Raw genomic sequence first — 25,425 nt, 5'->3', positions numbered from 1 at the left:
AGGTCTCGTTTTACTATGTATCGTCTCAATAATTTAAATAAATAAATATGTACGCAGTAGAATTTGTTCTTTTTACATACTCAGATTCACCTAGCAGCTAAGTTTTGGTATTGTGTATAATAAGTGTAATTATCTTTCAGTGTATCTCCTTACTACTCAAGAAATGAAAAAGGTGAAACAGAAAACTACGTTTATTTCTCGTGACTAAGTTATAATGTATTTACAGTTTTCAACCGCGTGCGCAGCTTTGAAGAAACTTTCTTCCTTGGCATAGAATAAGTTCCTTTACTGATTCTTACATCAACGACGTTGTAAAATCAAACTGTATCGGACAAGTATTTGCATCACTTGCTACTGCCACGCCACGGCCGTTTAATTTTGATTACAGTTTCTGTTGTTATTTTTGGTTTTTTTATCATACAATTGTTAAGTACAACGAAAAATAAATTATCGACTATTTCGTGACTAGAGAATTGCTTGTTTTGTTTTTTTTTTTCTGTGGAAATAGAAGAAAGTATCCCTCTAACTAAATGCTTACTCTTACCAGTTACAATAGAAACTACTGAAGTTTGACAGTAACACGTGTCTTAAGGAACTTATAAAGTGTCTTAAACATTAATTGAAAATAACTTTTTTCTTTTTTTTCATTTGATCAACAATGAAAACCTTCGTTCGACTTAGTTGAGATGACTGCCTATGAGAAAAGATTGGTTACATCTGCACTGCATCCATGTATGGAATTTCTCAATTCCACTGTTTAGTATTTTTCTCACCAAATGTTAGTGAATACTTTAAAGTTTTCGACTATTTTTTTTTTAAAAGGACTAGATCGGTTCAGTGTGTTTTGGCAAAATTTATGAAACACGGGTTTTTTCAAGTTTTGAGGAAATTAAAACACTCAAATTAACCAAAAGAAAGGGTAGAACAAATTTGAAGAATTCAATAAAAATAAATGAAAAATGTGATGTTTTGATTGAATAAACCTTGAAGTCATTCTCGGAAACCAGAATAACAGAAGAAAATATAGAAGTCTGAATTTAATAATCAATAAAAAACATTTTTAAAGAAAACATAACCTAAACCTTTTCCTTCAAGCTCTTTGGATTGACTAGATCTTTGGATCAGTAGTGTAGTGCTCCATTGGAGCCGTTAGTCACTGGCATCATTGGCACCGTGGCACCGGGAGGAACTATCGAGGGTACCGGTGGTTGTGCTGCCCCCGGAACCACCGGACCTCCTGGCGTCTGCTGGACCGGATTCACTATCGGCGGTGGACCGATTCCATTGGGTGTGCTCGTAGCATTCGTCGTCGTAGTCGTAGTCGTCGGTGGGCAGGATTCGCCTAGCCACGAGTCCGGACTGGGCGGAAAATCGGGATACCCGTGAGCCGGACTGGAATCGTTACTCATGTCCGATACCGCACTACCGCCGTGGCCCGGAAGGCCGTGGGGACCCCGGTGAGTGCCATGGTGCATCGAAGTGATAGGCTGTCCTGTGGTTTGGGGGAAGAAGAAACCTTAATAGGATTGTCCTTCTCGTGCAGGCGGCGGATCACTTACTCACCTAGTGGCGTGTAGACGATATTGTCTGGATAGGATCCGAAATGATGTCCCGGACCCATGGGCGGCGGAGAATGACTAGACAGGTACGGAGGAGGGCTTCCATTGCCGTGAATGTAGGACCCCCGGCCGCTGTGCGGGGAGGCACCGTCCTCGAGGCCCATGTTCGACGTGCTGTAGCTGTCGTTGCTGAGATCTGTAAGATAGTAAAAATGTGGTCCATATGTTTTAATTTTGGTTTAGATGCGTTTGTTCTGTGAACGAAATGAAGAGAATTATAATTTCAATAGATTTTGAACAGAGTTGATTTTTGCTAACACCTTTAGAACTCCTCAAAAAAGAAAAAGGATAAACGTAAGATAAACAATAGCTTAGCCCCTAGAATAGTCCACAAGCAATGATACTTCACCTGCCATACACTCAGTTCAGGTTATATGGTCTTGGATAAGTAGTGTAACCTAAAGAGACTAAACAGTCTCACGTCTATCCAACCATCTTGTTAGACTAAAACTTGCCCTGTATCTGAAATACTAGTTGGGGAGTGCAGAGACTTAAGTACTTTAAGGTTACCAGCAAATACCGGACCATTATGCCCACCTTTATTTGGCTAGAAAAGGATATTTATTCCTACTGCAATGAGGACACACCCAACATTCAGAAATACCCTAAGAAGGATACAATGACCAACTACTTGCTACAGCTGTGGAACAACACAGATAGAGGGAAGTGTATTAGACTTATGATCGCGAATCCCGAGAATTGGATGGGCAGAAAATACTGCGAAGATTACAATATGACCAAAACTTGACTAGGCTGAAGCCAGTGAAGCCAGATGTATGGCTTAAGGTAAAATGGAGGAGACACCTGATCACGTATTGTGGTATTGCTTCGCAAGCTTCGTAGTGATGCGTCCGATTATATGATTGAAGCTACAAAGATAAGGCATCATCTTCTGCGTAGTGGAGGTCATGGGTGCGCCGCGAACGTGTGTAAAATACCCCATCGTCGAGGAGTATCCTAATAGTGTCGCTTCCTACAGGGGAAACTGCGGGGATAGGAAGGGAGTAAACCACTGTCGGGGAACACCTACGGATAGAGAGACTTTCGATGCCGGGCGGGCCTCTTGAGTCGGTGTAGGATGTTGTCACTGTTGTAAAAACCGAGTCGTAGCGTTCAAAGTTCAGAACGTGTGCTCTTAAAGGCACGAGTCAAGGACAAGCTGCTCTCGATTCGGCACACAAAGGGCCGAAAAGGTTTGCCAGCCAAAGGGAGAAAAGAAGACCGGACAACGGTCGGAGAGACTGACCTCCATCGACAGGAGGCCTGTCAAGTAGAGTGCGTCCGATCCCACGGTTTGAAGCTACAAAGATAAGGCATCATCTTCTGCGTAGCGGATGCGTAGGATGCTCCACCATCGGGAAGTATCTCAGTAGTGCGGTTCCCAGTGATTGAAGCTGCGCGGATAATACTATACCTTCGTCGCAGTGGGAATCGTAGGGAAGGGTTATTTCACGATCCGAGAACACCCACGGGTAGGGTGGCTCTAATCGCCGACGGTTTGCCATTCGAATCTGTGAAGGATGATGTCTTCGTCGCAAATCATTCGAGTCGTTGTATTAAGACACGTGCGTGTGCTGTGACAGGTGCGAGTCTAGAATAAGCTGCCTTCGATCGGCACCTTACGGGCAAAATGTGGCGGGTCTCGAATTACGGGGGTTCACGGAGACTCGAGGTCTGACCTCTTCTCTTAAGACTTGAGGTCCAATCTCTTCTTCTAGAGGAGGATTCTGTGGCCAACCCCGAGTCTTCATGATGAGGAATTTGGATTTCGAGTCGCAAGAGGAGAGATCAGGTTTTGAGTCGACAAGAGTAGGGGTAAGAGTGTAAACCTCAAGTCATTGCGAGTCGAGTCAGCTTCATCACCGTCCCGTTTGAGGAGGCAAATGAAGATGAGGGCTTAGGGGTGAACTGAGTCGATTTGGGGTCTTTTTAGGATTTCTCGAACTCCGAGGTTTTATTCCATAACTTTTCAAAGAATTTTGAAGTAATGTTTACATGAGTAAATTTTAACTTTTTCGTTGGCATGGAAAATTTGAATCAACACTGGAACCGAGCCATCTGATAGTGCCATTGTGGCAAATCATAAATTTTCTATAGGATTTTTTTTGCTGAACAACTTTGTCCAAGATCGTATCTAAGTATCTTTTCCGATAACCGAGTTATAACATTTCGAATTGAGGTTTGTTATTTGAAATTGATGCTAGGGCAATCCAAGTAACACAGATTAAGCCAAATAGCATTTGAAAGTTTTATTATGGTTTTATTATGGCATTTTATATGTAGCTAGTTTAATAACTGATTTATTATGGTCGTGAAAAAGCTTAGATTCTTGATTCAACCATTTGTTTTCAGGAAAATCTGAAAAAGCTAATAAAGCTTCTATTAAATATAGGGGAGAGTTTTTAATCATATCTTTTCGAAAAAAATTTAGCAACTTGCCGTTTTTGCATTTTCTCACAGCGTGTAACTTCAAGTTTATATGTTAAAAGTTGGAATGATACACCCGTAGATAAATTAGAAGCATTTTCGTGGAAGTAAAAAATGCGATAATTTTGAAGTTAAGGAAAACTTGATCCTTTATTGAAGGAGACTTGATCCGTCATTCCGGGGGCCCTAGTCCTTGGAAAAAATCAAACAAAATTTAAAAAAGAATTTCAATTAGCTATTTTGGTCATGTTTTTTCTCATTCCACAATTTATAAATGTCAGAGGAAGAAAATTCCAAAACTATGTCTCAACCCTAGTTTCATTGCATACTTTAAGGCGCTATTTTCTGAATTTAAGAGAAAATCAACTTTCTTGGCCCTATTTGCCAGACAATTATTGTATAAATATCACTTACTGGATATATAATCATTATTTTACAATCAGCAATGATCACGATCTATTTAGAAGAAAAAAAAATACCTCTTTGAACTCTAGGGATCAATTGAAACTTTATCCTAAAAATGTTGAGAGTTCACCATTGTTTTGAAAATAAGGTATTATGAAGTTCTTATTACACGCTAACGATTTATGTATTGGAATATATATTTTGGTTTTAAATTTTTCATGTCAGAAACATCTTAGTGATAAAAAAAGATCTTCAAGTCGCATTTTGTGAAATTTTTCAAACAAAGTTCAATCATTCAAAATATTATTATGCTAAAATTTTTTGAGCTTAAAACACAGTTGTTTTGCTCCATTTAGCACATTTTTCTAGAACATTTGATCCTTGCAAGTCATTTAAGTTTCGAGATATAGGCACAGGTAAGGAATCAAGTATCCCAGGGATCACATATCCTCATTTTCTTCTACTTTTTAAGTAGCTCAGAAAGAGTTCTGAATGCTTTATTAAAATCATCCAATAAATCATTAGCTAAAAAATTTGTTCCAAGCCTTTTTTGCATGTTTTATAAAGGCACGCATTACTTGATTTTTAAACCGTAATAAACCTAGGTGACCTAGTTCTCGATCAAGATATCGAAACCGGACACGCTCAGGCTAGATTGAACATTATTAAATTGGAATTCCCATTTTTACACCAATTTTTTTGATACAGCATGTGTGTTGTTTTTGAGTGAAATAAAAAAAAAATGTAGAAATCTTTGAAACACTTTAAATCACCGAAAGTGGTATGATGATCTCTACATTATGAGTATCGAGTGAAAGGGCCCAACTAGTAGGAGAAAAAAATTGTTGTTTGACCCCATCATTAATTCAAGATGGCGGCTACCGCTTCTCTTTTCGAAGCTTTAAATGACTGAAAATCTTATGAAATATCCGCAATATGGGTGTTGGGTGAAAGGGCTAAACGAGTAGAATTAGAATTTCGTTGTACGACGCGCCGTCTTGAGATCCAAGATGATTTTATCCGCTAGATTTAAAAATGCTGTAGATCACCGAAAATCGCATGGAACCCCCGGAATATGGGTGGGTATTAGTTGAAAGGACTCTACGAGTGCAAGTCGAATTTCGCTATCTAACACCATTCTGAAATCTTTGCTTTTTCAACCAGTATATAACTGATAATAGCTTGAAACCCCCATAATATGGGTATTGGGTGCTACGGCTATACAAGAAGAAGTCGAGTTTGCGGCTTCCGCTTAGCTTTAAAATGCTGTAAATCACTGAAAATCACATGAAATTTCAATGAGATTTTTGACCATTTACAGTGGAAGCCACTAGCTTGGATTTCAAGATGACGACAGGACTTTGCCTTCTTCTAGTTTAGTCCTTTGATAATTTTTGATCCTTTGGTAATTGATTTTGCCTAACTAATATGTGAAAAAGACCCAATTTATCATGAATTTTCTTTGAAATTCAAGGAAAAAGCATCACAGAAATCTATCACAGAATTTTCGAGTTAAATCACAGAAAACCAGAATTATTTTTCTCAAAAATACAATTTTTTTTTCGGCAACCTTGAGTTGAATTTTCGGTGACTTTGAACCCAGTACCGAGATGGGAATCGAATCCATGCTATCAGTGGACCAGCGTTAATCGTCTTACCACGCTAACCACTCTACCAAGACGTACTAGTTATTGAAAAAATACGTAGTTATTGAAGAAAATCATAACACAAAATTTCTGAATCGTCACTCATGAACCTATTAGTGTGACATCGGTTGCCGCCTCACAAATTGATTCATAAAACTTCAGAAAGTATACAGTGACAGCTTTATGACAGCTTGAACAAAATGTAAAATAGTAAAATTTGGAACAACAAAATTCAACAAAATATGTATGGGCGAGCTATAGAATTAATCCTCATAAAAATTTAAACATTTGGTTAAACTAGCTAAACAATTCTCGGAACTTACCATGATGACTAAAGCTATCGAGATCAATCTTAAGTTCATCCTTATCGAGCAGCTTATCATGGCGCCCGGGTGATCCTCCGCCCTTCATCGAACGGAAATACTGACTCCACCTCGTTCGGCCGGCATCTTTCTTCAGTCGTTTTTCTTTAGCTCTCCTGTAAGAAGGGTTCGATTAAAATGCTAATCGTTTAGGGTTGAAATTTGAAGTACCTATTCTGAAACCACACTTGTACTACTCGCATATCTAGTCCGGTATCTTGCGACAACTGCTCCCGAACATGTCGCGCCGGCTTCGGACTATTATTGTAGGCGCTCTTGAGTGTCTCCAGCTGTTTGGCAGTAATCGTTGTGCGGGGTCGCTTGTTGGACGATTCACCGTCCAATGATCCGTCGGACAGATAAAGACCTACGTGGAGTTAAGGAAAACAATACAATTAAAAAAAAATGTCAGCCTAGTTTTGATTTACGTTCAACAAGCCTCCTCACCCTTCGCTTTCGCTGCCTCGTAATCCGGCTTGCAGTACAGTTTCCCGTCCTCCATCAGGTAGAACTCGTCGCCGGTGTTGAGCTGTCGCGAGCACATTGAACACATGAAACACTGCAGGTGGTAGACGTAGTCCTGCGCCCTCCGGACGACCTGGGTGGGGGGAATTCCTAGATCACAGGCTGCACATTTGGTACCGTACCGCCTGTAGGACCCGCAACATCATCAGAGATAGGGGCGAAACGCGGAAAAACGAGGGACCAACATTAACATATAAACAGCTAAATAGAAAGGCGCAAGCGAAGGAATCGCCAATCCGGGTGCCGATGTTTGATACTTACTTGAAGAAGTCGTCCTTGCAGAACAGATGCCCATTCCGGGCGAAGCACTTTTCGTTGAGCTGTACGTGGCACTCGCTACATTGAAGGCACTTGGCGTGCCACGTCCGGTCGGCCACTTTCAGGATGAACCGGTCCAGGATCATGTCGTTGCATCCGCCGCACTTTGGGATGGTGGCTGAAATCGAGAATAAATGGCACTGATGAGCGATTGTAGGAAAATTGGTTGGAGGATCATTAAACACTTTTTAATTATTCTTTTGATTCTCTTGGAACAAATGGAATGATAAAGAATATAAAAAAATGTAAATGTAACTATGTCTGAAATATTGTATATCATATGTATCTAACATTCGCTTTCCTTAAATTTTGCAAAATGTTTTATTTATTAAGGCACTTTTTGTTAAAATTCATTAAAAAAAGTTTCATAAAGTTCAGCGGTTTATCAGACACACAGACTGGGTCTGTAAGTTTGATAGGTCCCAGCATTCTTGTTTTGCAGTTCAAAGCAAAATAATTTCAATAACTTTGTACTAAAATAAGGAAAAGTAAAAAAAACTGAACTGAAATCTGTGTAGGTTTGTTTTCGCGTGCGCCTCAAATAGTTAATAGGAGTTCAATTTAAAACCTTAATGCATAAAGTTTGTTTGAACGTACAGTAGGGTATATAAAAAAAGGTTTTACAACTCGAAGGATCAAATTATTACTTGGCATAGCAGAGGCCTTCATCAAAGCCAAATGGGTATGCATAATAACTACTTTAGGGAAAGCATTCTTAAGAGTATTGCGCGATTTTGCTAACATTTTCCGAATAGTTGTAGTTTTCGATCGAACAAGTATGTAAAGTAAGTATGAAAACGATATTCAAAAATTTATCGAAAACCTGTAGTCGATCGACTCAACATGAATATTTTTCAAGGTATTTTTAGTTGCTTGTTGAGAACGTTCATATTTTGAACAATGATGGTAGCGGAGTTGCAAGTTGCTTTCCTCCATGTTTTAGCGATGAAGCAATCAAACCAAGGATGAAGGTTGAGGTTTGGTTTGATTTTTGCATCGATTTCTTTTAAATCAATGGTTTTCAAACTTAGTTTGTTCTGAAAAATATCACATACATATCTTAAATTTTGGTAAACAAAATTATATATTCCCAATTAATTTGCATTATTGAATAAGGCTATGATCATTAAGAATCCGGGCAGTTACAAACGTGTGTATTTTAAAAACTACTCATTTGATCGAAAAACTTTCTATGGAGGAAATGGAGGTGTAAATATGACATTTCCTGTAAAAATATAAAAAAAATATTTATCAAAGATTTCAAGAAATACGATAACTATTTCATAAAATCTTTTTTTTTATCTTTGCACAATTTTTTCAGTCATGTATTGATTTATTTTTTTTTACCACAGAAGCAAAACCTTTGCAAAATCATGATATTTTACACCAACTCACTTAGAAAAAGCAATTGGAAACTGGTTGGAACCTTTTCATGAGTAGGCATCTCGAAGAATTTGATCTCTAAAATTTGGTTTTAACATAATTTTTTTTTGTCCATCAGAACACATGCGATAATGCGAAAAAACAAATATATTGGAATAAATTGCACGAAAACTTGCATGCAACCACATTGCATACTATATCATTGCACAAAACCTATAAATCTAGTAATTTTTTATCGAAAAATCAATAAAATCAAGAATACAAAAGGTGGAATGACTCCCATAATCCAAAATTTGTTTTTTGGTCTTGTAATCTTTCAGATATTTGATATTTTTTTCATTTACATAAAATACTTCAAACTTTATTTATTTCCCCCCTCAGGGTTTTTGGAAATTTCGAAGGGGGGGGGGGGGGGGGTTGACAAAAGAAGAAATTTATATTTGTTCCAGCCTTATTAGTTATTTACTTGGTATCTACTAGTCTGGCAACACTTTTTGCTTGCCGGAAATGGATTTTTTGCATTATTTAAGAAGTCTGCATTCAGTTATCCCCAATAACCATAGACTTTTCACCATATTTAAGATCAAGGGTTGCACTCCGATGATTGGTTTGAACTTCGTGTGGATCCTAGAGAGGCTCCTTGTATTTTTTAACCATTTGGTCCGAAAAAAAAAAAATCAGAAAAATTCAGCAGTTCATGAGCTTTTAAGTCAACAATGAAGAATTTTCGAGGCGCAAAATGCGCAAAAGGCGCAAATTCGTGCAAAATTATTTTTATCATGTTTTTTGCATCGTAAATATCTCAAACATAAGTTAACTTAAAAATCTGGCAAAAATAGATAAGATAGTCCTTTACATAACCAACCCAACGCTGCATATCCAATCTCTAGTAACGTAGTTATCACCGAAATAAAGTGCCCGAATACTAAATGATCATAGCTTTATTAAATGCAAGTCTGCCAACTCTGTTGTATTTATAAGTTTTGAACTATGTACATATGTGAAAATATTGTTTGAACCATGATAACTACCAAAAATCAAACTGTGTTGTGTGCAAACATTTTTTTAACCATAACTTTTTGCATCGTAAATATCTCAAACACACGTTATCTTAAAAATCTATCAAAAATAGGCAAGATAGTCGTTTTCATAACCAACACAACGCTACTGCAACGCTTTGCATATCCGAGCTCTATTGACGTAGCTATCACCGAAATGAAGTGTCCGGATAATAAATGATCATAGCCTTAATCAACAAAAACTTTAGAAAGGCTGGTAGGTGTTTTTTAAATTTCTGTCTTTATGCATTATTCAATCTTCCAATTTATGTTCACCTAAATGAAAAACGATACCAAATTTTCAGAACTTTTCTTCCATGTACAGTAATTTTAGGATTTTATCACTGTTCGATATTTTCAGTACTTGCCAAATTCGCGCTCGATTTTTTCACGGTTATTGTTTCAATTTTAACACACTTTTTTAGAAATCATTCAGAAACTATTTCCAGGACTTTAATTTTCTTTCAAAAGCATAGAGCATCTGTGTTCACGATATTTTATATGGTTCATGTTATGGTGTCATAATAATATGAAAATGCCATTGAACTGCATGTTTTAGCTGTAGGTATAGTGTTCGTCATTTTGATTTTAAAAACATTTGTAATAATCGACATAATAATTTTAACGTCATGCTAATGCTTGTGTTGTTATTTGTGCTTGGTAAGCCGCTATAAAAGGTAAACCTTTTTGGTTATGCGAATCATATAAAGATGGGTGATTAGAAGCATTTTTGAAAAGAGATATGTGTCTCTTATTTCTTTTTTTAATTTGTTTATTTGATAGGGTGGAGTGCGCAATGCTGATTGAACAGCCCTTAGTATTGTCTGAATGGATAATTTTCAATGATCAAAATGCAATTATTCTAGCTTTGCCTTAGAATATGTTTAAAAATCCAAGATTTCTGTTTTTCTACATAAGAAAAACAAAAAATTAACAGGTCATAAAGCCAATTTCGAGAAACACACTTTAAAAGTCAAAGTTGAGCAAATTTCAAAATATTTTTCAAAAAGGTTTGCTTTTTAGTCAATCAAAGGTGTGAAGATTAAAATATTGAAATTTAAAATTGAATAATTTGAATTAAAATCGATCCTCAGTGTTGAGTAAACTTTGATAATTACATCTTATCATCAAAATTTACTGATACGACAATAAAAATACTTTTGTCCACTTTAATTTTTAGTTTCGCTAAATTCACGGTTTCGCCATATTCACGGTGAAATTTTTTTTGACCTTGATAAAACCGAAAAACTACTATGATAGTTAAAAAAAATTTAATTCAAAGAACTGCTTAATTTATATCTTTTAAAACGACGACCCTTTTTCTTCCTCTTCAACATTAAATTCAAAATAAACGATTTTTTAGCCGTCTAGAAAACACATTTGAACTCGGTTGCTTGAATCTCAACACTCCCATGCATGTGCAAATTTATATCTTAATCTAATGAATAAATAACTTCGTCAATGTTGCAAAAAACAAGTCTATTTTGGTTTGCCTTTCATCAAAATTACGTAAAAATGATGAGATTAACATAAAAAAATTGAATATCACCGTACAACCAACTCAAGTTTTTTTTCTATTCAATTATCTCTATTTTTACTAAGAATTTTCACAACAAATATTCTGTATAGTATTGAGTCAATTTTTTTCTCTGAATAGAGAACATAACTAGCCTATAGTATATTATTTTTATTTAACCACGGATACATCCGAAAAAACATTTATATTTTTTTCATTAGAAAAAAATTCCACTGCATTAGAGGAATAATATAACTACAATTTACTCTTATCGACCAAGAGTTGAGAAAATAGTTGAGGTCTAGTCTACAAATTAAACACTCTAAAATTCTTGTAATAATTCATGCAACAAATCGTAAATTACGTCTAGCGTGCGAGTTGCATACATAATTTTATGCAAATCAGGAAAATTCCCTATCATTTCAACAAAATCCTGCATGTCCTCAAAATTTCTGATAAAATAGATAGTGGACTATACTTTTGATAGGAAAATAATAGTATCGAAAAAAAAAAAACTCTTTAAGATACTATTTTTAGTGTCTAAAAGTTCACTTTTCAACACTAAATTGTAGAAAAGAAGTTTTTTGGTTTCAGTTTTTTTAAGACTTTAAAAAAGTTACAAATTGATATATTCATGGTAAATTTCGTATGGGAGAGTGGGGAATCATGGGCCACTTTTTTTCGTTGTTCCATAACTTCTTTATTATAAAAGATAAAATTAAAATAAAAAATGGTATGGTTTTCTACATTTTCAAGGTATCATGAGGTATTTTTTTAAATTTTTTAATAAGTTATTTTCCACAAATTCTGACTGGTCGAAAAAAAAGCAATATTTTTTGGATTTTGAAAAATGGTGGGGAATCGTGGGCCACCAAATCCAAATTGACCAAATAACATGCAAAGTTTATGAGTTGACCCAAAACTGTGATTTCATAATTCATTTCGTTATTTAAAAGCAGTTTCAGATGATGAAATAAAAAAGAGAGCTGTGTATGATCGCATAGATTCCAAAACCTGGCTCGCGAACGTTTTGGCAAAATTTCTTATATAGGATGGACAACATATTTTTCATAACTCTTCATTTGGCATAACAAAATGTTACAGATAGGTAAAACGTATTTTAAGTTCTGAATGTGTACAAAAACATAAAAATATAGGTGATTCGAGATGTGTGGCCCACGATTCCCCACAAGCTATGATTTGCAAATTGGTTGCGTTTGTGTGACTTATTGATGTTTCATCAAAAATTCCTTTTTCGCGTGAAAGATCATGACAAAACTAAGATCATAAGCGTATGAGCATATTTTTGTTATGCACTTTAGGTTCCCCATCGATGAAATTAGCGGGTATTTTTTGAATTATGTAAGTAAATTTTTCTAACTTTTTTTAGCTTGATAAATAAAAGAAGCATATGATGCGTATTTCAGTCAACAACATATAGGAATACATGCTCGCGCAAAGCGACGACGATGACAGTTGGTTTGAGATTTTTATCTCAACACACATCTGAGATATTAAAAGTGGCCCACGTTTCCCCATGGCCCACGATACCCCACTCTCCCCTACTATCGGTTTTGAGAGAATGTTAAACCAGTATTCGGTATTGAAAAAAAACTCGGTTCTCGGTTGCAGTATTACTTTTGTGACTGACACAATGACAAATATCGATTCACTTATACTGGGGACTAGACTGAGTCGATTTGGGCTCATTATTAAATTTCTCAAATCTTGGGGTCTAGAGAGCTTCATTTTGGTTCAAAACTTATTCATGATTGTTTGCAGAATTTATATGTACGATCTTGGACAAAGTAATGGAATGTGCTTATTCCAGTAGGTACAATTATCGCGCACATGTTTACTTATACTTCTCGAGGATAAAAGAATACTTGAAAATGTGTTTCTATCAATTGTACAATTATGTATCCAAATGCAAGTACAATGTAAGTATGTTGGTATATACATTACTATTGAAAGATTAGCTTAGATAACAGAACAATAATTGCGATAAAAACAAATAAGTTTTATTTATTTGATCACCTTCAAACTAAGTATGGTTTCCAACTTAATACTCTAAGAGTCACATACGCAAACAAGAACAAGTAAAATGTATCATTGTCAACATTACAAGACGATAAAAAAACATAAATGCATATGCGAAATGTCCTACTCGTTTTTATAAAACAGTAATATACATATGTATGTTAGGGTGACAACCAAATGGGTCATGTCGAATTTCGCAAATCAACCATAGGGGAGAGTGGGGATACTTGATCCCCTTTTCTTATTTTCACCATATCTTTTTGGAAAAATTTAGCCAATCGCCGTCTTTGACATTTTCTGACAGCTTGTAACTTCAAGTTTCTATGCTCCAAAAATTAGAACGATACTTGAACCCGTTGATGAACTAGAGCCATTTTCGTGGGAGTAAAAAAATTGCGATTTTTCTGAAGTTAGGTGAGACTTGATCCCCTATTGAAGGAGACTTGATATTTTATTCAGGAAGTCCTAATCCTTGTATAAAAATCAAACAAAACCCCAAGATAGAATGTTAATTGACTATTTTGGTGATGTTTGTTCTCATTTCACAATTTATAGCAGACATAAGAAGAAAATTCTATAACTTTGTCTCAACTCTAAAAACATTGCATACTTAAAGGCGCTATTTTTTATAATTAACCCTCCAAAGCCGTTCGGGTCAATATGACCCGAAGCGCACATTTCAAACATCTTTAGCATCATTCCAATATACTGATGAACTGGTAATTTTGACAGACCAAGTATGTTCTATGAAAATAATGATCAAATCATCGCCAAAAAATTAAAATTTGAGTTTTGAAAATCGGTTCATTGGGAAATGAAATACAGCTATGCAAAGCCAAAATTGGATGTCGTTTTTTTAAAGTAAGATTTTTTTCTACCGTAAGATTAGTCATAGCGGTCAACACTTTCATTGAACCCCAACATATCTATACATTGTCGGATAGATGGATTCTTAACGATTTCAAACATTAATAAAACAGTTAAATACAGAAAAGCTGTCAAAAGTTATGAGTGTTTTAAAAATAAAATTGATTTTTCGGACTTTTTACTTTCTGGACCAGTTTCTGATAATCTGGTAATATTTATCAACTTTATTTTGAAATGTTGAGTAATTAGAATAAATTACCTAGACAATGAATATAATATCATCAAAATCGGTTAACATTTGCAACCAGGAGAACGAAATCAAACCACAGTTCAAATTTCCCCGAAACGGATTTTTAGCGAACGGCTTTGGAAGGTTAAGAGAAAATCAATCATTTTTGCTCTTTTTTCAGACAATTGTTTGATAAATATTAGTTTTAGGATAAATATTAGTAATTTCGTAATCAGCAATCATAACGATCATTTCAGAAGAAGAATATGCCGTTTGGAAGGGGGATCAATTGTACCCAACTCAAGGGGATCAATTGTACCCATAATCAACATTTTAGAAAACTTTTTCTGAAAAAAGTTGAGAGTTTTCCATTGCTTTGAAAATATGGCATTATGAAGTTTATTTTACGCTCGAACGATTCATACATTGGAACAAATATTTTTTTCATAATTTTCCCATGTAAGGAACATTTTAAAGTGATGAAAAAAGATCTTCAAGTTACATTTTGTGAAATTTTTCAAACAAAGTTAAACTACTCAAACAATTATTTTGTTAAAATTTTTTGAACAACAAGCATTGTTATTTTGCTCATTTTGGCACATTTTTCTAGAACATTTGATCTTTGTAAGACATTCCAGTTTCGAGATATAGCTAAGGAATCAAGTATCCCCAGGGATCAAGTATCCTCATTCTCCCCTATACATTTTGTAAATTGCGCTCAAAGTTTCAGTTATTTGACCCCCAAGAATCACAAAATGGGGAACCGAAGGAAATTGGAAAAATTGAAACATTAATTCTAATGCCAAAATATTTTAAAACGCATAAAATTTTGATATTTGGTGTTATCTTGAAAAAAAAAATCGGCTTTAGAATTTGAAAAATCTTGTGAAGGGGAACCAAAGGAAATCCGGAAAATCGAATTTTAATCTTGACACCAAATTACTTAGAAACGATGAGATAAAGTGAAATTTCGAAAAAAATGTTTTGCCAAAAATAGTTTTTCTGGGACTGAAGGTCAAAAACCGAAACTTTGAGCGATTTGAGGAACCTTTAAATGAAATTCGACTGAGGTGAAATTTTGCACAGGTTAGTTTATTAGGCCAACTTACATAATGTATAAAGTCGGTTTATAAAAATCGATAATGAAATCTCTCTCATTCATCCATTGCCACCTTTAATTACATTTGAACCATATTATATAAAAATCACGTAGAAAAGGATCGATTTATGTCATATTTTACGTTGTTTTTAAATGACACAAAACACTTCTGCATATGGGAATACACGCCAGCTAGTTTCCAACGTAGAATGGATCCTACCCCACATTCAGTGCAGGGGTTCCATTTGAAAAGACGTGAAAACAATAAAATATTAAATTATTCACTTTTGAAATCGCTATAACTTTTGATTGGAGCCTCTTAGAGGTTCATATTCTTTGGAAAAGTTGTTATTTGAATCTTCAGCAAAAAGATGCGGTTTGAAGAATTTGAGGCTGTGGGGTTTTTTAAACAAAAATCACTTTTCTATACTAATTTCCATACGAACTTTGAAATTTTTGATACAGCCCATTTCAAATCTGAGGGCCACGAAAATTTGCACAGTATAAAACTTGTTTAAAATTAAATAAGGTAGCCCTTGAACAAATAAGCTTACTTATAGATAACTCTACTTATATATTTCACCACCGAATGAAATATTCGCAGAGTGATGAACTAAATGTAAAGCATGAACAATTCAAAAGACCCGGATGATAAGAGCTAAAATTTCTCTTTGACGTTCAGTTAAGAACATGTCTATAAAATTTTTAGAAGAATTTTAGGATACAATCAAAGTTTTGAACAAAATCAATTGGTGAAATAGAACTATGCGTATCTAATGAATTTTACATATTGACTTTTAAAACTACTTAATAAACCTTTTAAGTACAAGACAAGTAGATTCGAAGCAATTTAAAGCTTTGTAATCAAAGCTGAACTGTTGTTCGACCAAGAATGTCTCAAAAAATGTTATTCCACAACATTAGCCAGATCATAGAACAAATAAATTAATATTTTGGTGAAATTTTAAAAATGTATTTCCATTGTTACGTTCTTTCGGCAAATTTCTATAATTCGAATAAAATATAACTGTGACTATTCCGAACAGATTTTACTTTCTTTAACCTTTTGATGTATGGAGTTATTCAAAATAACACTTACGCGTGGATGTGCTGAAGATTAATAGTAATAAGTCTAGAGTATAGGGTATTGTATTGGAAGGCCAGATTAGACATGAATAACTATTTAACTGACTCTAGTTCTTGGAGAACACTTTGATATTGGAAATCACAAGTTTGAAAGTAGTTCTAGACTAGTTGTCAGTAACCCTTTGAGTCAGAAGAGCCAAAAACTACAGTCTTGAACAATAATGTAGTAATAAATCTTTAAAATCATTTTAACGAAGCGTTCTTTTCCTCACTCTTGTATATATTCACTTTTTTGCAAAAATTACAAACTGCATTCTGGATAAATCAACACTTCTAGCTAGCAGGGCTAGAAGCGATCGTGAGGCAAAATAGTTACTTTAAAATTAAATTATAGCAGGGACATCTAAAATTCCAACCAACAGATCAAATGATCAATTTACCAATTCAGTATATTTTAACACTTTACTGCATACGGGCCCATAACTATCCCAGAAGTTTTTTCACCTTTTCTGGCATAATTCAGTACTGTAAAAGAATTACAAAACCTTAAAAGTACTAAAAAATTTTTTAACACTATTTAAATAAAAAAAAACCATCGAAAAAACAATTTTGTTTGCATTTATTGTTTAGTTAGAGATCAAAGAAGTTATTACCGTAGACGATTTTTTTTTCTGAACGAATTCATAGACGATTTTTATAAAAATTCATAAGCATGGTAAAGAAGCAAATATGTCCTGAGTTCTTTAAAGTTTCGCTTTTGATTCAAAACTCCTCCTTTTTCACATTTTCGTAGGTGATGGAAAGAATTAAAGAAACATAAGCTATCAAAGAACGAAAGAACATAAGCCGTAAATATCATGAATTTTTCGAAAAAGATACAACGGCTCACCGGCAGGACTTGAACCAGCAATCTCCGCTTCAAATCCTGCCGGTGAGCCGTTGTATCTTTTTCGAAAAATTCATGATATTTACGGCTTATGTTCTTTCGTTTTTTGATAGCTTATGTTTCTTTAATTCTTTCCATCACCTACGAAAATGTGTTTCAGGTACAAAAATGTACCAAAGCAATTTCATAACATCAGTATTGATTTCCTCCTTTTTATTTTTTGTAGAATTATCAAGTTATGTATTTATGATAAAAGCTCAACTTTAAAGTTTGTATGGGACACTTCTAAATTTTGTTCTGGAAAACGAACATGATCTGTCTTTTCACTCTGGGACCAAACTGTCTTATCGTGTTTGTGCAAATTCATAAATTCTTCAAATAAAATTTTCTGCTGAACAGGGCAGAAAAAAACGTCTTGTCGAATTTTAGAAATACTCCAATTTTCGAAGATTTTAATTTGAATCGAGGATAAGAAAAAGAAAACTTAAAAATTACATATCAGGATGAAGACATAAAAATGTTGAAAACACACTCTTGAAATACTGTTAAATTTACGATAAAATAGATACAATACCTACTTCCAAAACCTCTTGAAAAAATTAAGTAAGCATTTAAAAAAGTTACAAAATTTTGAATCCTTAAATCATGGGATGTAACTATTTATATTGTCCAATATCAAATTTCACATTTTAGAGCTCATAAACGTGCATTTGAAATTCGATTTAAAAAAATTAAAAAATACTGTATAGATGACGGAACATAAACGTTGACGAAAACGCGTTTTTTATTCATGGATAAGTTGGTATTAAAACAAATAATCGGGTGATGGATATTTGCGTCAACGGATAATTGAGTCCGACCTTTAAAATTAAATTTGGCAAATTTACAAGAAAGGTTTTTAAATGTGGGTAATACAATTGTACTAAAATTGTTCAAAAAAGTGACCTTAGTGCCCAAATTTCAAAAAAGTAAGTGGGGAGTGACCAGCTGAAAAAAGTTACAATGTAACTAAAAAGTAATCAACTTCTAGCCCTAATCGCGAAATCAATTCGTATGCTTTAAAAACAGCATCAAACAAAAAAAAAGAAATGATTTAATTGGGTTTCAATCATTCCTCATTTAACTACTTTTACATCCAAAGAGCGCACACAGGGGTAAATGGGCAAAAAAGGTGATCATAATTATTTGCGGCCAAACGGTACACGTTAGACATTTGATGTCTTCGAGACATTTTATGTAAATTTAATGATCTTTCATATTTCATTAAGTAAAATGTAATTAACTTACAAAGGAGGGAGATAAAAAAATTATTTATTGATATACTTAGTTTTAAAGCTTGACATATTCAGTAAAGTTGTAGATCATGTAATTTTAAGAAACTTTGTCGAAGACATTATCAAAATTGCATTTGAAAGAAAAAAGTTACAAGCATTTTAAAAAATTAATAAGTACTTTTCAGTTTTTATTAAATAACTTTTTTTGTGTATGATTTGGAAACTTAATATATCAGAACAAATTGTTTGAATTGCAAAACCACACAACTTTGTTGAACATTTTAAAAGGAAAAATCGTCTTCCAAATGAGATAAAACAATTAATATGGTGAAAATTGCCTTTTTTCGGACAGTCAAAACATGAAGAGTTCGGACGAGTTCGTATGATTTTATGAATGGATTTTGTTATTCAAGTTATAAGTTTCATAATCATGTTTGAATTAAGGAACGGTTTTTAGCGGAAGTTTTGCAAACTTCCTATTAATAATAGGTTTTTTCCCCAAAAACAGTCGTAAAATCTTCTATTAAAACCCACAAAACGAAACGAAATGAACTAAGCAACCAATCTAGTATCAATACTAATAACGTTTTCGTTTATACGTGGCATGCCTCAAGTTGTGCCCTCCTTGATGTTTTCGTGTTCGTTCATTAATTTAGAAATCCACCAGTTTTTGAAAATGCTTGTAACTTTTTTGTTTCGAATGCAATTTTGATGATGTCTTCGACAAAGTTTCTTAAAATTACATGATCTACAACTTTATTGAATATGTCAAGCTTCAAAACTAAGTATTTCAATAAATAATTTTTTTATCTCCCTCCTTTGTAAGTTAATTACATTTTACTTAATGAAATATGAAAGATCATTAAATTTACATAAAATGTCTCGAAGAGATCAAGTGTCTAACGTGTACCGTTTGGCCGCAAATAATTATGATCACCTTTTTTGCTCATTTACCCCTGTGTGGAGCGGCTCGCGAGCCGTAGGTTGCCGACCACTGATCTAGACCATGACGATGGTCAGGATGTGAATATCCAAATGGCACTTCTTTATGAATTCTGCATCATTGAAGAATATTAGAAATGCCGTTTTGGTAAAAACAATTGACATAAGACAATGTCGAAGCAATAACAAGAACAAAAAACAAGAAGGTAATCTGATTTTTTAAATCCAAGAAATGAATATTCAGAATTCTTTGATTTTTTATTCAAAAATAGTATACATTTAAGAATTTTGAAATAAAACCGATATTTTATTACTTCATAAAATACTTAGATCAAATTACACGAACTTAAACTAAACAAGTGATTGCGTAGTCATTGCGTAGTCACGACCCGTTTGAAAATCTGATATTAAAACATTTTTTTCGAGTAAATCTTCTTATTAGAGATGAACATTCGGCAAGCTGATCGTTCCTTTCAATACCTTTCTTGAAGACTTTCATCTAATTCGATGCCGTGTAAGTAGCAATATCAAGTTGCTTGGTACCGTAGGGGTAGCTTTGATCAACATGAAATTTTGCCACATAATCATCAATAACTAAGTATAAAGTCAACATATTAAAAAAAAATTTCTACGTTTCAAAACCTACATGTTGAGTTTCAAATTGGGTAAAACTTCGGTTGTTTTTGAAAATTTCAAATGAAAGTAAAAATGTTATTTCAAAATCTTTAAATATCATTTTATTCGAAGGCTTGCAAACAAACATCCTTCCTGATGAAATTAAAGCATTTAGAAGCAGCAGGTTGATTTATGTGAAAGTTCAACTTTTCACTTAGTATTTTGATAGTTTTAGTGTAGTTTTTGGTGTATTTTGAGGTAAATTTTTGATATTTAAAAAATAGGGACATTTTCCATGAGTAAGCCAGTCTAGGACAAAAGGCTACAAACACTATCAAATGGTAGAGTTTGAAGAGTTAAAGGGGCCCTCGCACTTATATGTAATGTTAAAAAATTTAGCCCCTTTAATTCTGCAGCATCATGGACCATCTTTTAATTTCAATTGTTGTTCGGCCTTAACACACGAACCGCCTTAGTTTATCAATCACTAGCATTTTTAATATTATGAAGGTGTTTTATATCCTATATTATCAAGACTAGATCAACAATGTCAAAATGGAGATAGACCAATGTTACCCCAAAGCATCAAATTCTTAACAAAGACGAAATCGATTTTTAAATCAAATTTAAAGTAGTCTAATAAATTTCTGCAACCATGTTTTTCGTTCACAGGAGTTCAGTACTGGTTTTAAAAATATTAAACATGTCATATTCCCCTTCACAGAAAAAAATAATCGGAAAATATTGAAAAAAATTATCAATCAATCCCCAGATTACGGTACCCACTTTTTCGCGAGAATTTTAAACCAGTAATAAGAAATAATAAACAATATAAATCATTTAGAAGTGGCTTTATATGATACTAGCTGATCCCATACGAACTTCGTTTCGCTTTCAATTTAGAATATGTTAGAACAGTTTGAATTAATGTCAATTTACAGACATTTTCCAGATGCAATTCCGGGTGCATTTTTAAGCAATAATTGCAAAAATGTTGTACACATTATATGTAAGTTCGCTTTTTTTGTCGTTCGCTACTAAATTTGAAATCAGGAATCAATTGACCATGCCTAAACACCCCTGTTTATGAATTTTCGTTTCAATGCGATACAATATAGTTAATAAGACCCCCTTTTTTGTCGTTTGATATAAATATTGAAATCAGAAATCAATTGACCGTCCCAACCCCAATAAACCGTGTATAAATTTCGACTCGATCGTGGCAGATAAGTGGCCTCTTTTCCGAACTTTGATCTCTGAAATTGATTGCCCTTCCTTCAAAACTCCCGTGTGCAAATTTTCAAACCAATGCATTGCATAATAACGTCTATATCGCAAAAAACAGTAAATAGTAAATATGGACGTCATCTTTGGCTGACCTCTGACCCAAAATTGGATAATTGGAGTCAATTGTTCGTCTTTGATAATTTCTACGTGCAAATTTACATCTCAATCCGATGTACAACAACGTAAATATTACAAAAAAATTGAAAAGGTATTATAGATGACCCCTTTTGCCGGTCCCTTACACAAAATTTGATACCTGCAATCGTTTGCACATCATTCAAAACTCTCGTGTACCAATTTTCATCTGAATCCGATGTATAATAACGTCAATATCGCAAAAATAGCGAACAGGTAATATGCACGACCCCTTTGACTTGCCCCTTATACAAAATTTGATACCGGCAATCCATTGCATGTCCCTAAAAATATCCGAGCGCAAATTTTATTACCCCTTTGGCTGGCCCCTTACACACAAGTTGATACCGGAAATCAATTGCCCGTTCCCAAAACCATCCGAGCGCAAATTTTTTTCTCAACCCGATGGAAAATAACGTCAATATAGTAAAAACACTGAACAGTTCATATGGACGACCCCTTTTACCGACTCCTGACACAAAAATCAATACCAGGAATCCATTCCTCATCTCTGAAAACAACTATGTGCAAATTTTGGCCACAATCCGACGAAAAATAACGTCAATATCGCGAAAACAATATTTGTCTAGTATGGACGACCCCCTTTAGGAGGGGTTATCCAAAAATCTGAAAACATTCTTCATCATTCCTGGTCCTAATGAGTATCCATTAGACCGCTGCAAGCTTTGTATGGAAATTTCAAATTCTTAAATTTTTACACCTCCCATTACTTTTTCTGGTTTTTTTGCTGCCCGAAATAGCAACAAAAATATTGGTAGCGATCCATCCAGTCCTGAATAAGCGCAACGAGTTTTAGTTTTGTATGGGAAAACAAAATTTTTCATTCAAAAATCGCCAGAGATGTTCTGAAAGTTTCAAAAAATATAACTATAGATGAAAAATATCCCTTGATTCTTGTAGTACATTTCATGTGAACAAAGCATAAACCTAAATTGTACCCCAGAAAAAATATTCAGTGTTATAAATTTGTTTTTTGTTTTCAAAATTAATTTTTTAAATTTTATCGTTTTTGACTGCTTATTTGAAAGCTGTGTAACAGTAGAATGGAAATAAAAAATCTCAAAAAACTGTTTTGCACTGCCAGAGAATTTATTGATTTATAAAGCTTTTGCAAAAACATTTCATGCAATTATTAACAGCTCTAACAAGCAAAGTCTACCATTTTGGAATACTTTTCAATGAAATCCGATTTTTTATTTTGAAATGATTATAACTTTTTTCATGTAATTCTTAGCTGCTTGTCGTGTAAGCAAAAAATAAAGCTTAAGAATAGCCAAAACCAAAAATCAAAGACCGACTTCATTTCAAGCTTATTTGAATTTTCTGGATGATTTAATGTTCAAAAATTTCTTCTTCCATACAAATTTCCATACCAAAATGAATCGCGTTGCGCTAACTCAGGAATCAACCAAATCACCTCAAATTTTACACTGATGCTTGGTAACCCAAAAGGCATCGAAAAAACATATGGGAGCAAAAAAGTTATTTTTTGCAGCGGTCTAGTATCCATGCCAAATTTCAGCTCTCTAGCTCTTAAGATGGCTGAGCCTATAGAGGACAAACAAACAAAGAGAAGAATAAATTGCTTTCCATTTCCCACCGCTTTTTGTGAAAAGTAAAAAAATATATTAAGTCCTGGTCTTACCAATCGAAATCACTTAAAACTTATTCCACATTTTTCAATTCATGCATAACAAAATGGAATGATCCATGCATACGTCTAGTTGAATTTATCAATTCAGAAAAAAATAATGTAGGTTCTCAATTCTTAGCTATCGTTTTTAATGTCCTTTAGTGAATAAGAGGTGCTCCATTTCCTGAACTTCGACAAAGACAACTTTCTGGCTTTCTTCAAGCTATCTCCAAATTCAGGGTACTTTTTACTTTCTTCTTGAAACAGATTCACAGTTCTTCAAAAATTCTTTCTTGAATCACAAAAAAAAATTCAGCTCCCAAAAAAACTTTTGTCAGCTTCGGGCACAGCCTACCAAGTCCAATAAAGTCCTGTATGATCATATTGTATATTTTCGATCTGCTCATAAAGTTGAACAGCTTTTTTTCTATTTTTTTTTATCAGCGAGAATGTTCCGCGTAACTTAATTTTGATTGTTGGCGAACCCTATGCATAGGAAGTCTTTAAATGTTGAACATCGTACATCGTCTAAAGGAGAGAAATGTGAAATTGATGATCTCAAGTTTAAGAGATGAGCGCAACATGTCAATTCAAAGGAAACCTTTTAAACTAACAAACTATGTTTTTCCCGCACTTACAAAGCAACACCTCCGGAAGTTCATCCAGATTGATCGGCGGCACCCGGTACTCCGGACTCGGCGATCGCTGCATGCTATCCTTTTTGCAGATATCATTGTTGTTATTATTGTTGTTGTTGTTATGATGCACGTTGGCCAGATTCGCCATATAATCACTGGTATCCATCATTAACTTTAACATTTCCATGCTGGTTGTTGTCGTTGACAAGTAAATTTTTCACTAAACTTCACCGTGTGAACCTTTCATTCAACATCGACCGACATAAATCACTCAACACATTTGCCGCACTTTTTTTCTTCGCTTCACCGTTTTCCGTTGAGTTGGAAATCTTTTATGCATCAGATCGGTGTCGGAGAAAAAGCTCCAAAAACGACCGGAAGCTGTTCCGTGGCTTGCTCCTCAATCACTCTCGACGGCGCGGCCTGGTGTACGTCTATCAGATTTTACGACATTCCTTAATTTTGTTATTTCATTTGACCCGTGCGCACATAAAAATTCACTGTCAGCAAATTTTCACCACCATATCCGGGGAGCTTGGGAAGTGATGCAGAGATGAGGCATCCGTTGAGGAAACCAGACCATTGACAGACCCCGGTCAGGTGGTTGTGAGATGGATTCTAAGGGGTAGCCAGCAGAAAATCGATCCCGTTCCGAGGCCGCAGAATCTTCTTCGGTCTGGTCTGGTCTAACGAAACAGGACAAGATGGCCCAGGAATCAATGGCAAAAAAGTAATATAAAAAAGAACGCGCGCGCACTTTTCCTACAGACGGAGTGGGACGTTCTTGGGGATATTCCTCAAAATGCCGTCAGGTTACGTGTTTACGATTAACAACCGTCGACGGTCGATGAAAAACGTAAACGCGGACGCAGGAACTCGACCAAACCGTTCTACGTATCAACTGCTACTACTGTTTGGTACGGTTTTAGACCAAGCGAGAACCCTCCACGCGCTCCGATGCGATTTGGTGCGCAAGCGAACCATGTGCGTACGGCCGAAATGCTCTCGCGTAGAAAATTGTTTCACTTGCGCTCGTCGTGAGCAGCAGCTGCATTGGTGTAGGACTTTTTTAGTACAATCGATCCGGTCCCTGATTGGCTTGTGGTGCATTGGTGTGCGTAAAAAGGGTGTGGCCTTTCTTCTGTTTTGTTCCTTGGCTTCGCTTCGGGCAAGTGCTAGGCACGGACAATGTGGTTTTTCCTCGGTGAATTATTCTCCCAAAGGGGGTTTGTTCTATGCTGGGGGATGATGTTGAGCTGTCATTGTGTCCATTTTTCCCCCACCCGTATCTTTACACTCACCTACAAGGGAGCAGCCAGCATAAAAGATTCGCGCTTATTGGAATCAAAGGATTTTGTTTGAATGAACGTTGTCGTCCTTTTTCGGTGGGTATTTAGTAGGATTACCTACTACC

At 34.8% G+C, this 25,425-nt stretch overlaps 1 protein-coding gene across 3 annotated transcripts; it reads right to left on the bottom strand.

The window, feature by feature from the left end:
* Positions 1–24,907, bottom strand: LOC129745223 (LIM/homeobox protein Lhx3). Of its 3 annotated transcripts, none has more exons than XM_055738161.1 (7): positions 24,012–24,907; positions 7,246–7,420; positions 6,907–7,118; positions 6,631–6,826; positions 6,421–6,575; positions 1,564–1,755; positions 1–1,492 (listed from the first exon to the last, which is right to left on the bottom strand). In XM_055738161.1, exons 1-7 carry the CDS (start codon positions 24,196–24,198, stop codon positions 1,122–1,124), a joined length of 1,488 nt encoding a protein of 495 aa, XP_055594136.1. In that variant the 5' UTR covers positions 24,199–24,907; the 3' UTR covers positions 1–1,121. The 3 variants fall into 3 exon arrangements, with proteins under 3 accessions (XP_055594136.1, XP_055594137.1, XP_055594138.1); XM_055738162.1 differs by having other exon boundaries at positions 6,907–7,109; XM_055738163.1 differs by having other exon boundaries at positions 1,271–1,492; positions 1,560–1,755.
* Positions 24,908–25,425: the final 518 nt, after the last annotated feature.

The sequence above is a fragment of the Uranotaenia lowii genome, chromosome 2 (assembly GCF_029784155.1).
Source record: "Uranotaenia lowii strain MFRU-FL chromosome 2, ASM2978415v1, whole genome shotgun sequence".
NCBI lineage: Eukaryota > Metazoa > Arthropoda > Insecta > Diptera > Culicidae > Uranotaenia > Uranotaenia lowii.
This window is presented reverse-complemented; position numbering and strand designations above follow the sequence as displayed.

Bases quoted from the DNA above. Each gene is read 5' to 3' on its own strand.
- LOC129745223 (XM_055738161.1), bottom strand. From the start codon at position 24,198: ATGGAAATGTTAAAGTTAATGATGGATACCAGTGATTATATGGCGAAT. The intron at 7,421-24,011 runs GTAAGTGCGGGA...TCTCGATTTCAG, and splicing joins ACTTCCGGAGGTGTTGCTTT to CCACCATCCCAAAGTGCGGC. The intron at 1,756-6,420 runs GTAAGTTCCGAG...ACTATCTTACAG, and splicing joins CGATAGCTTTAGTCATCATG to ATCTCAGCAACGACAGCTAC.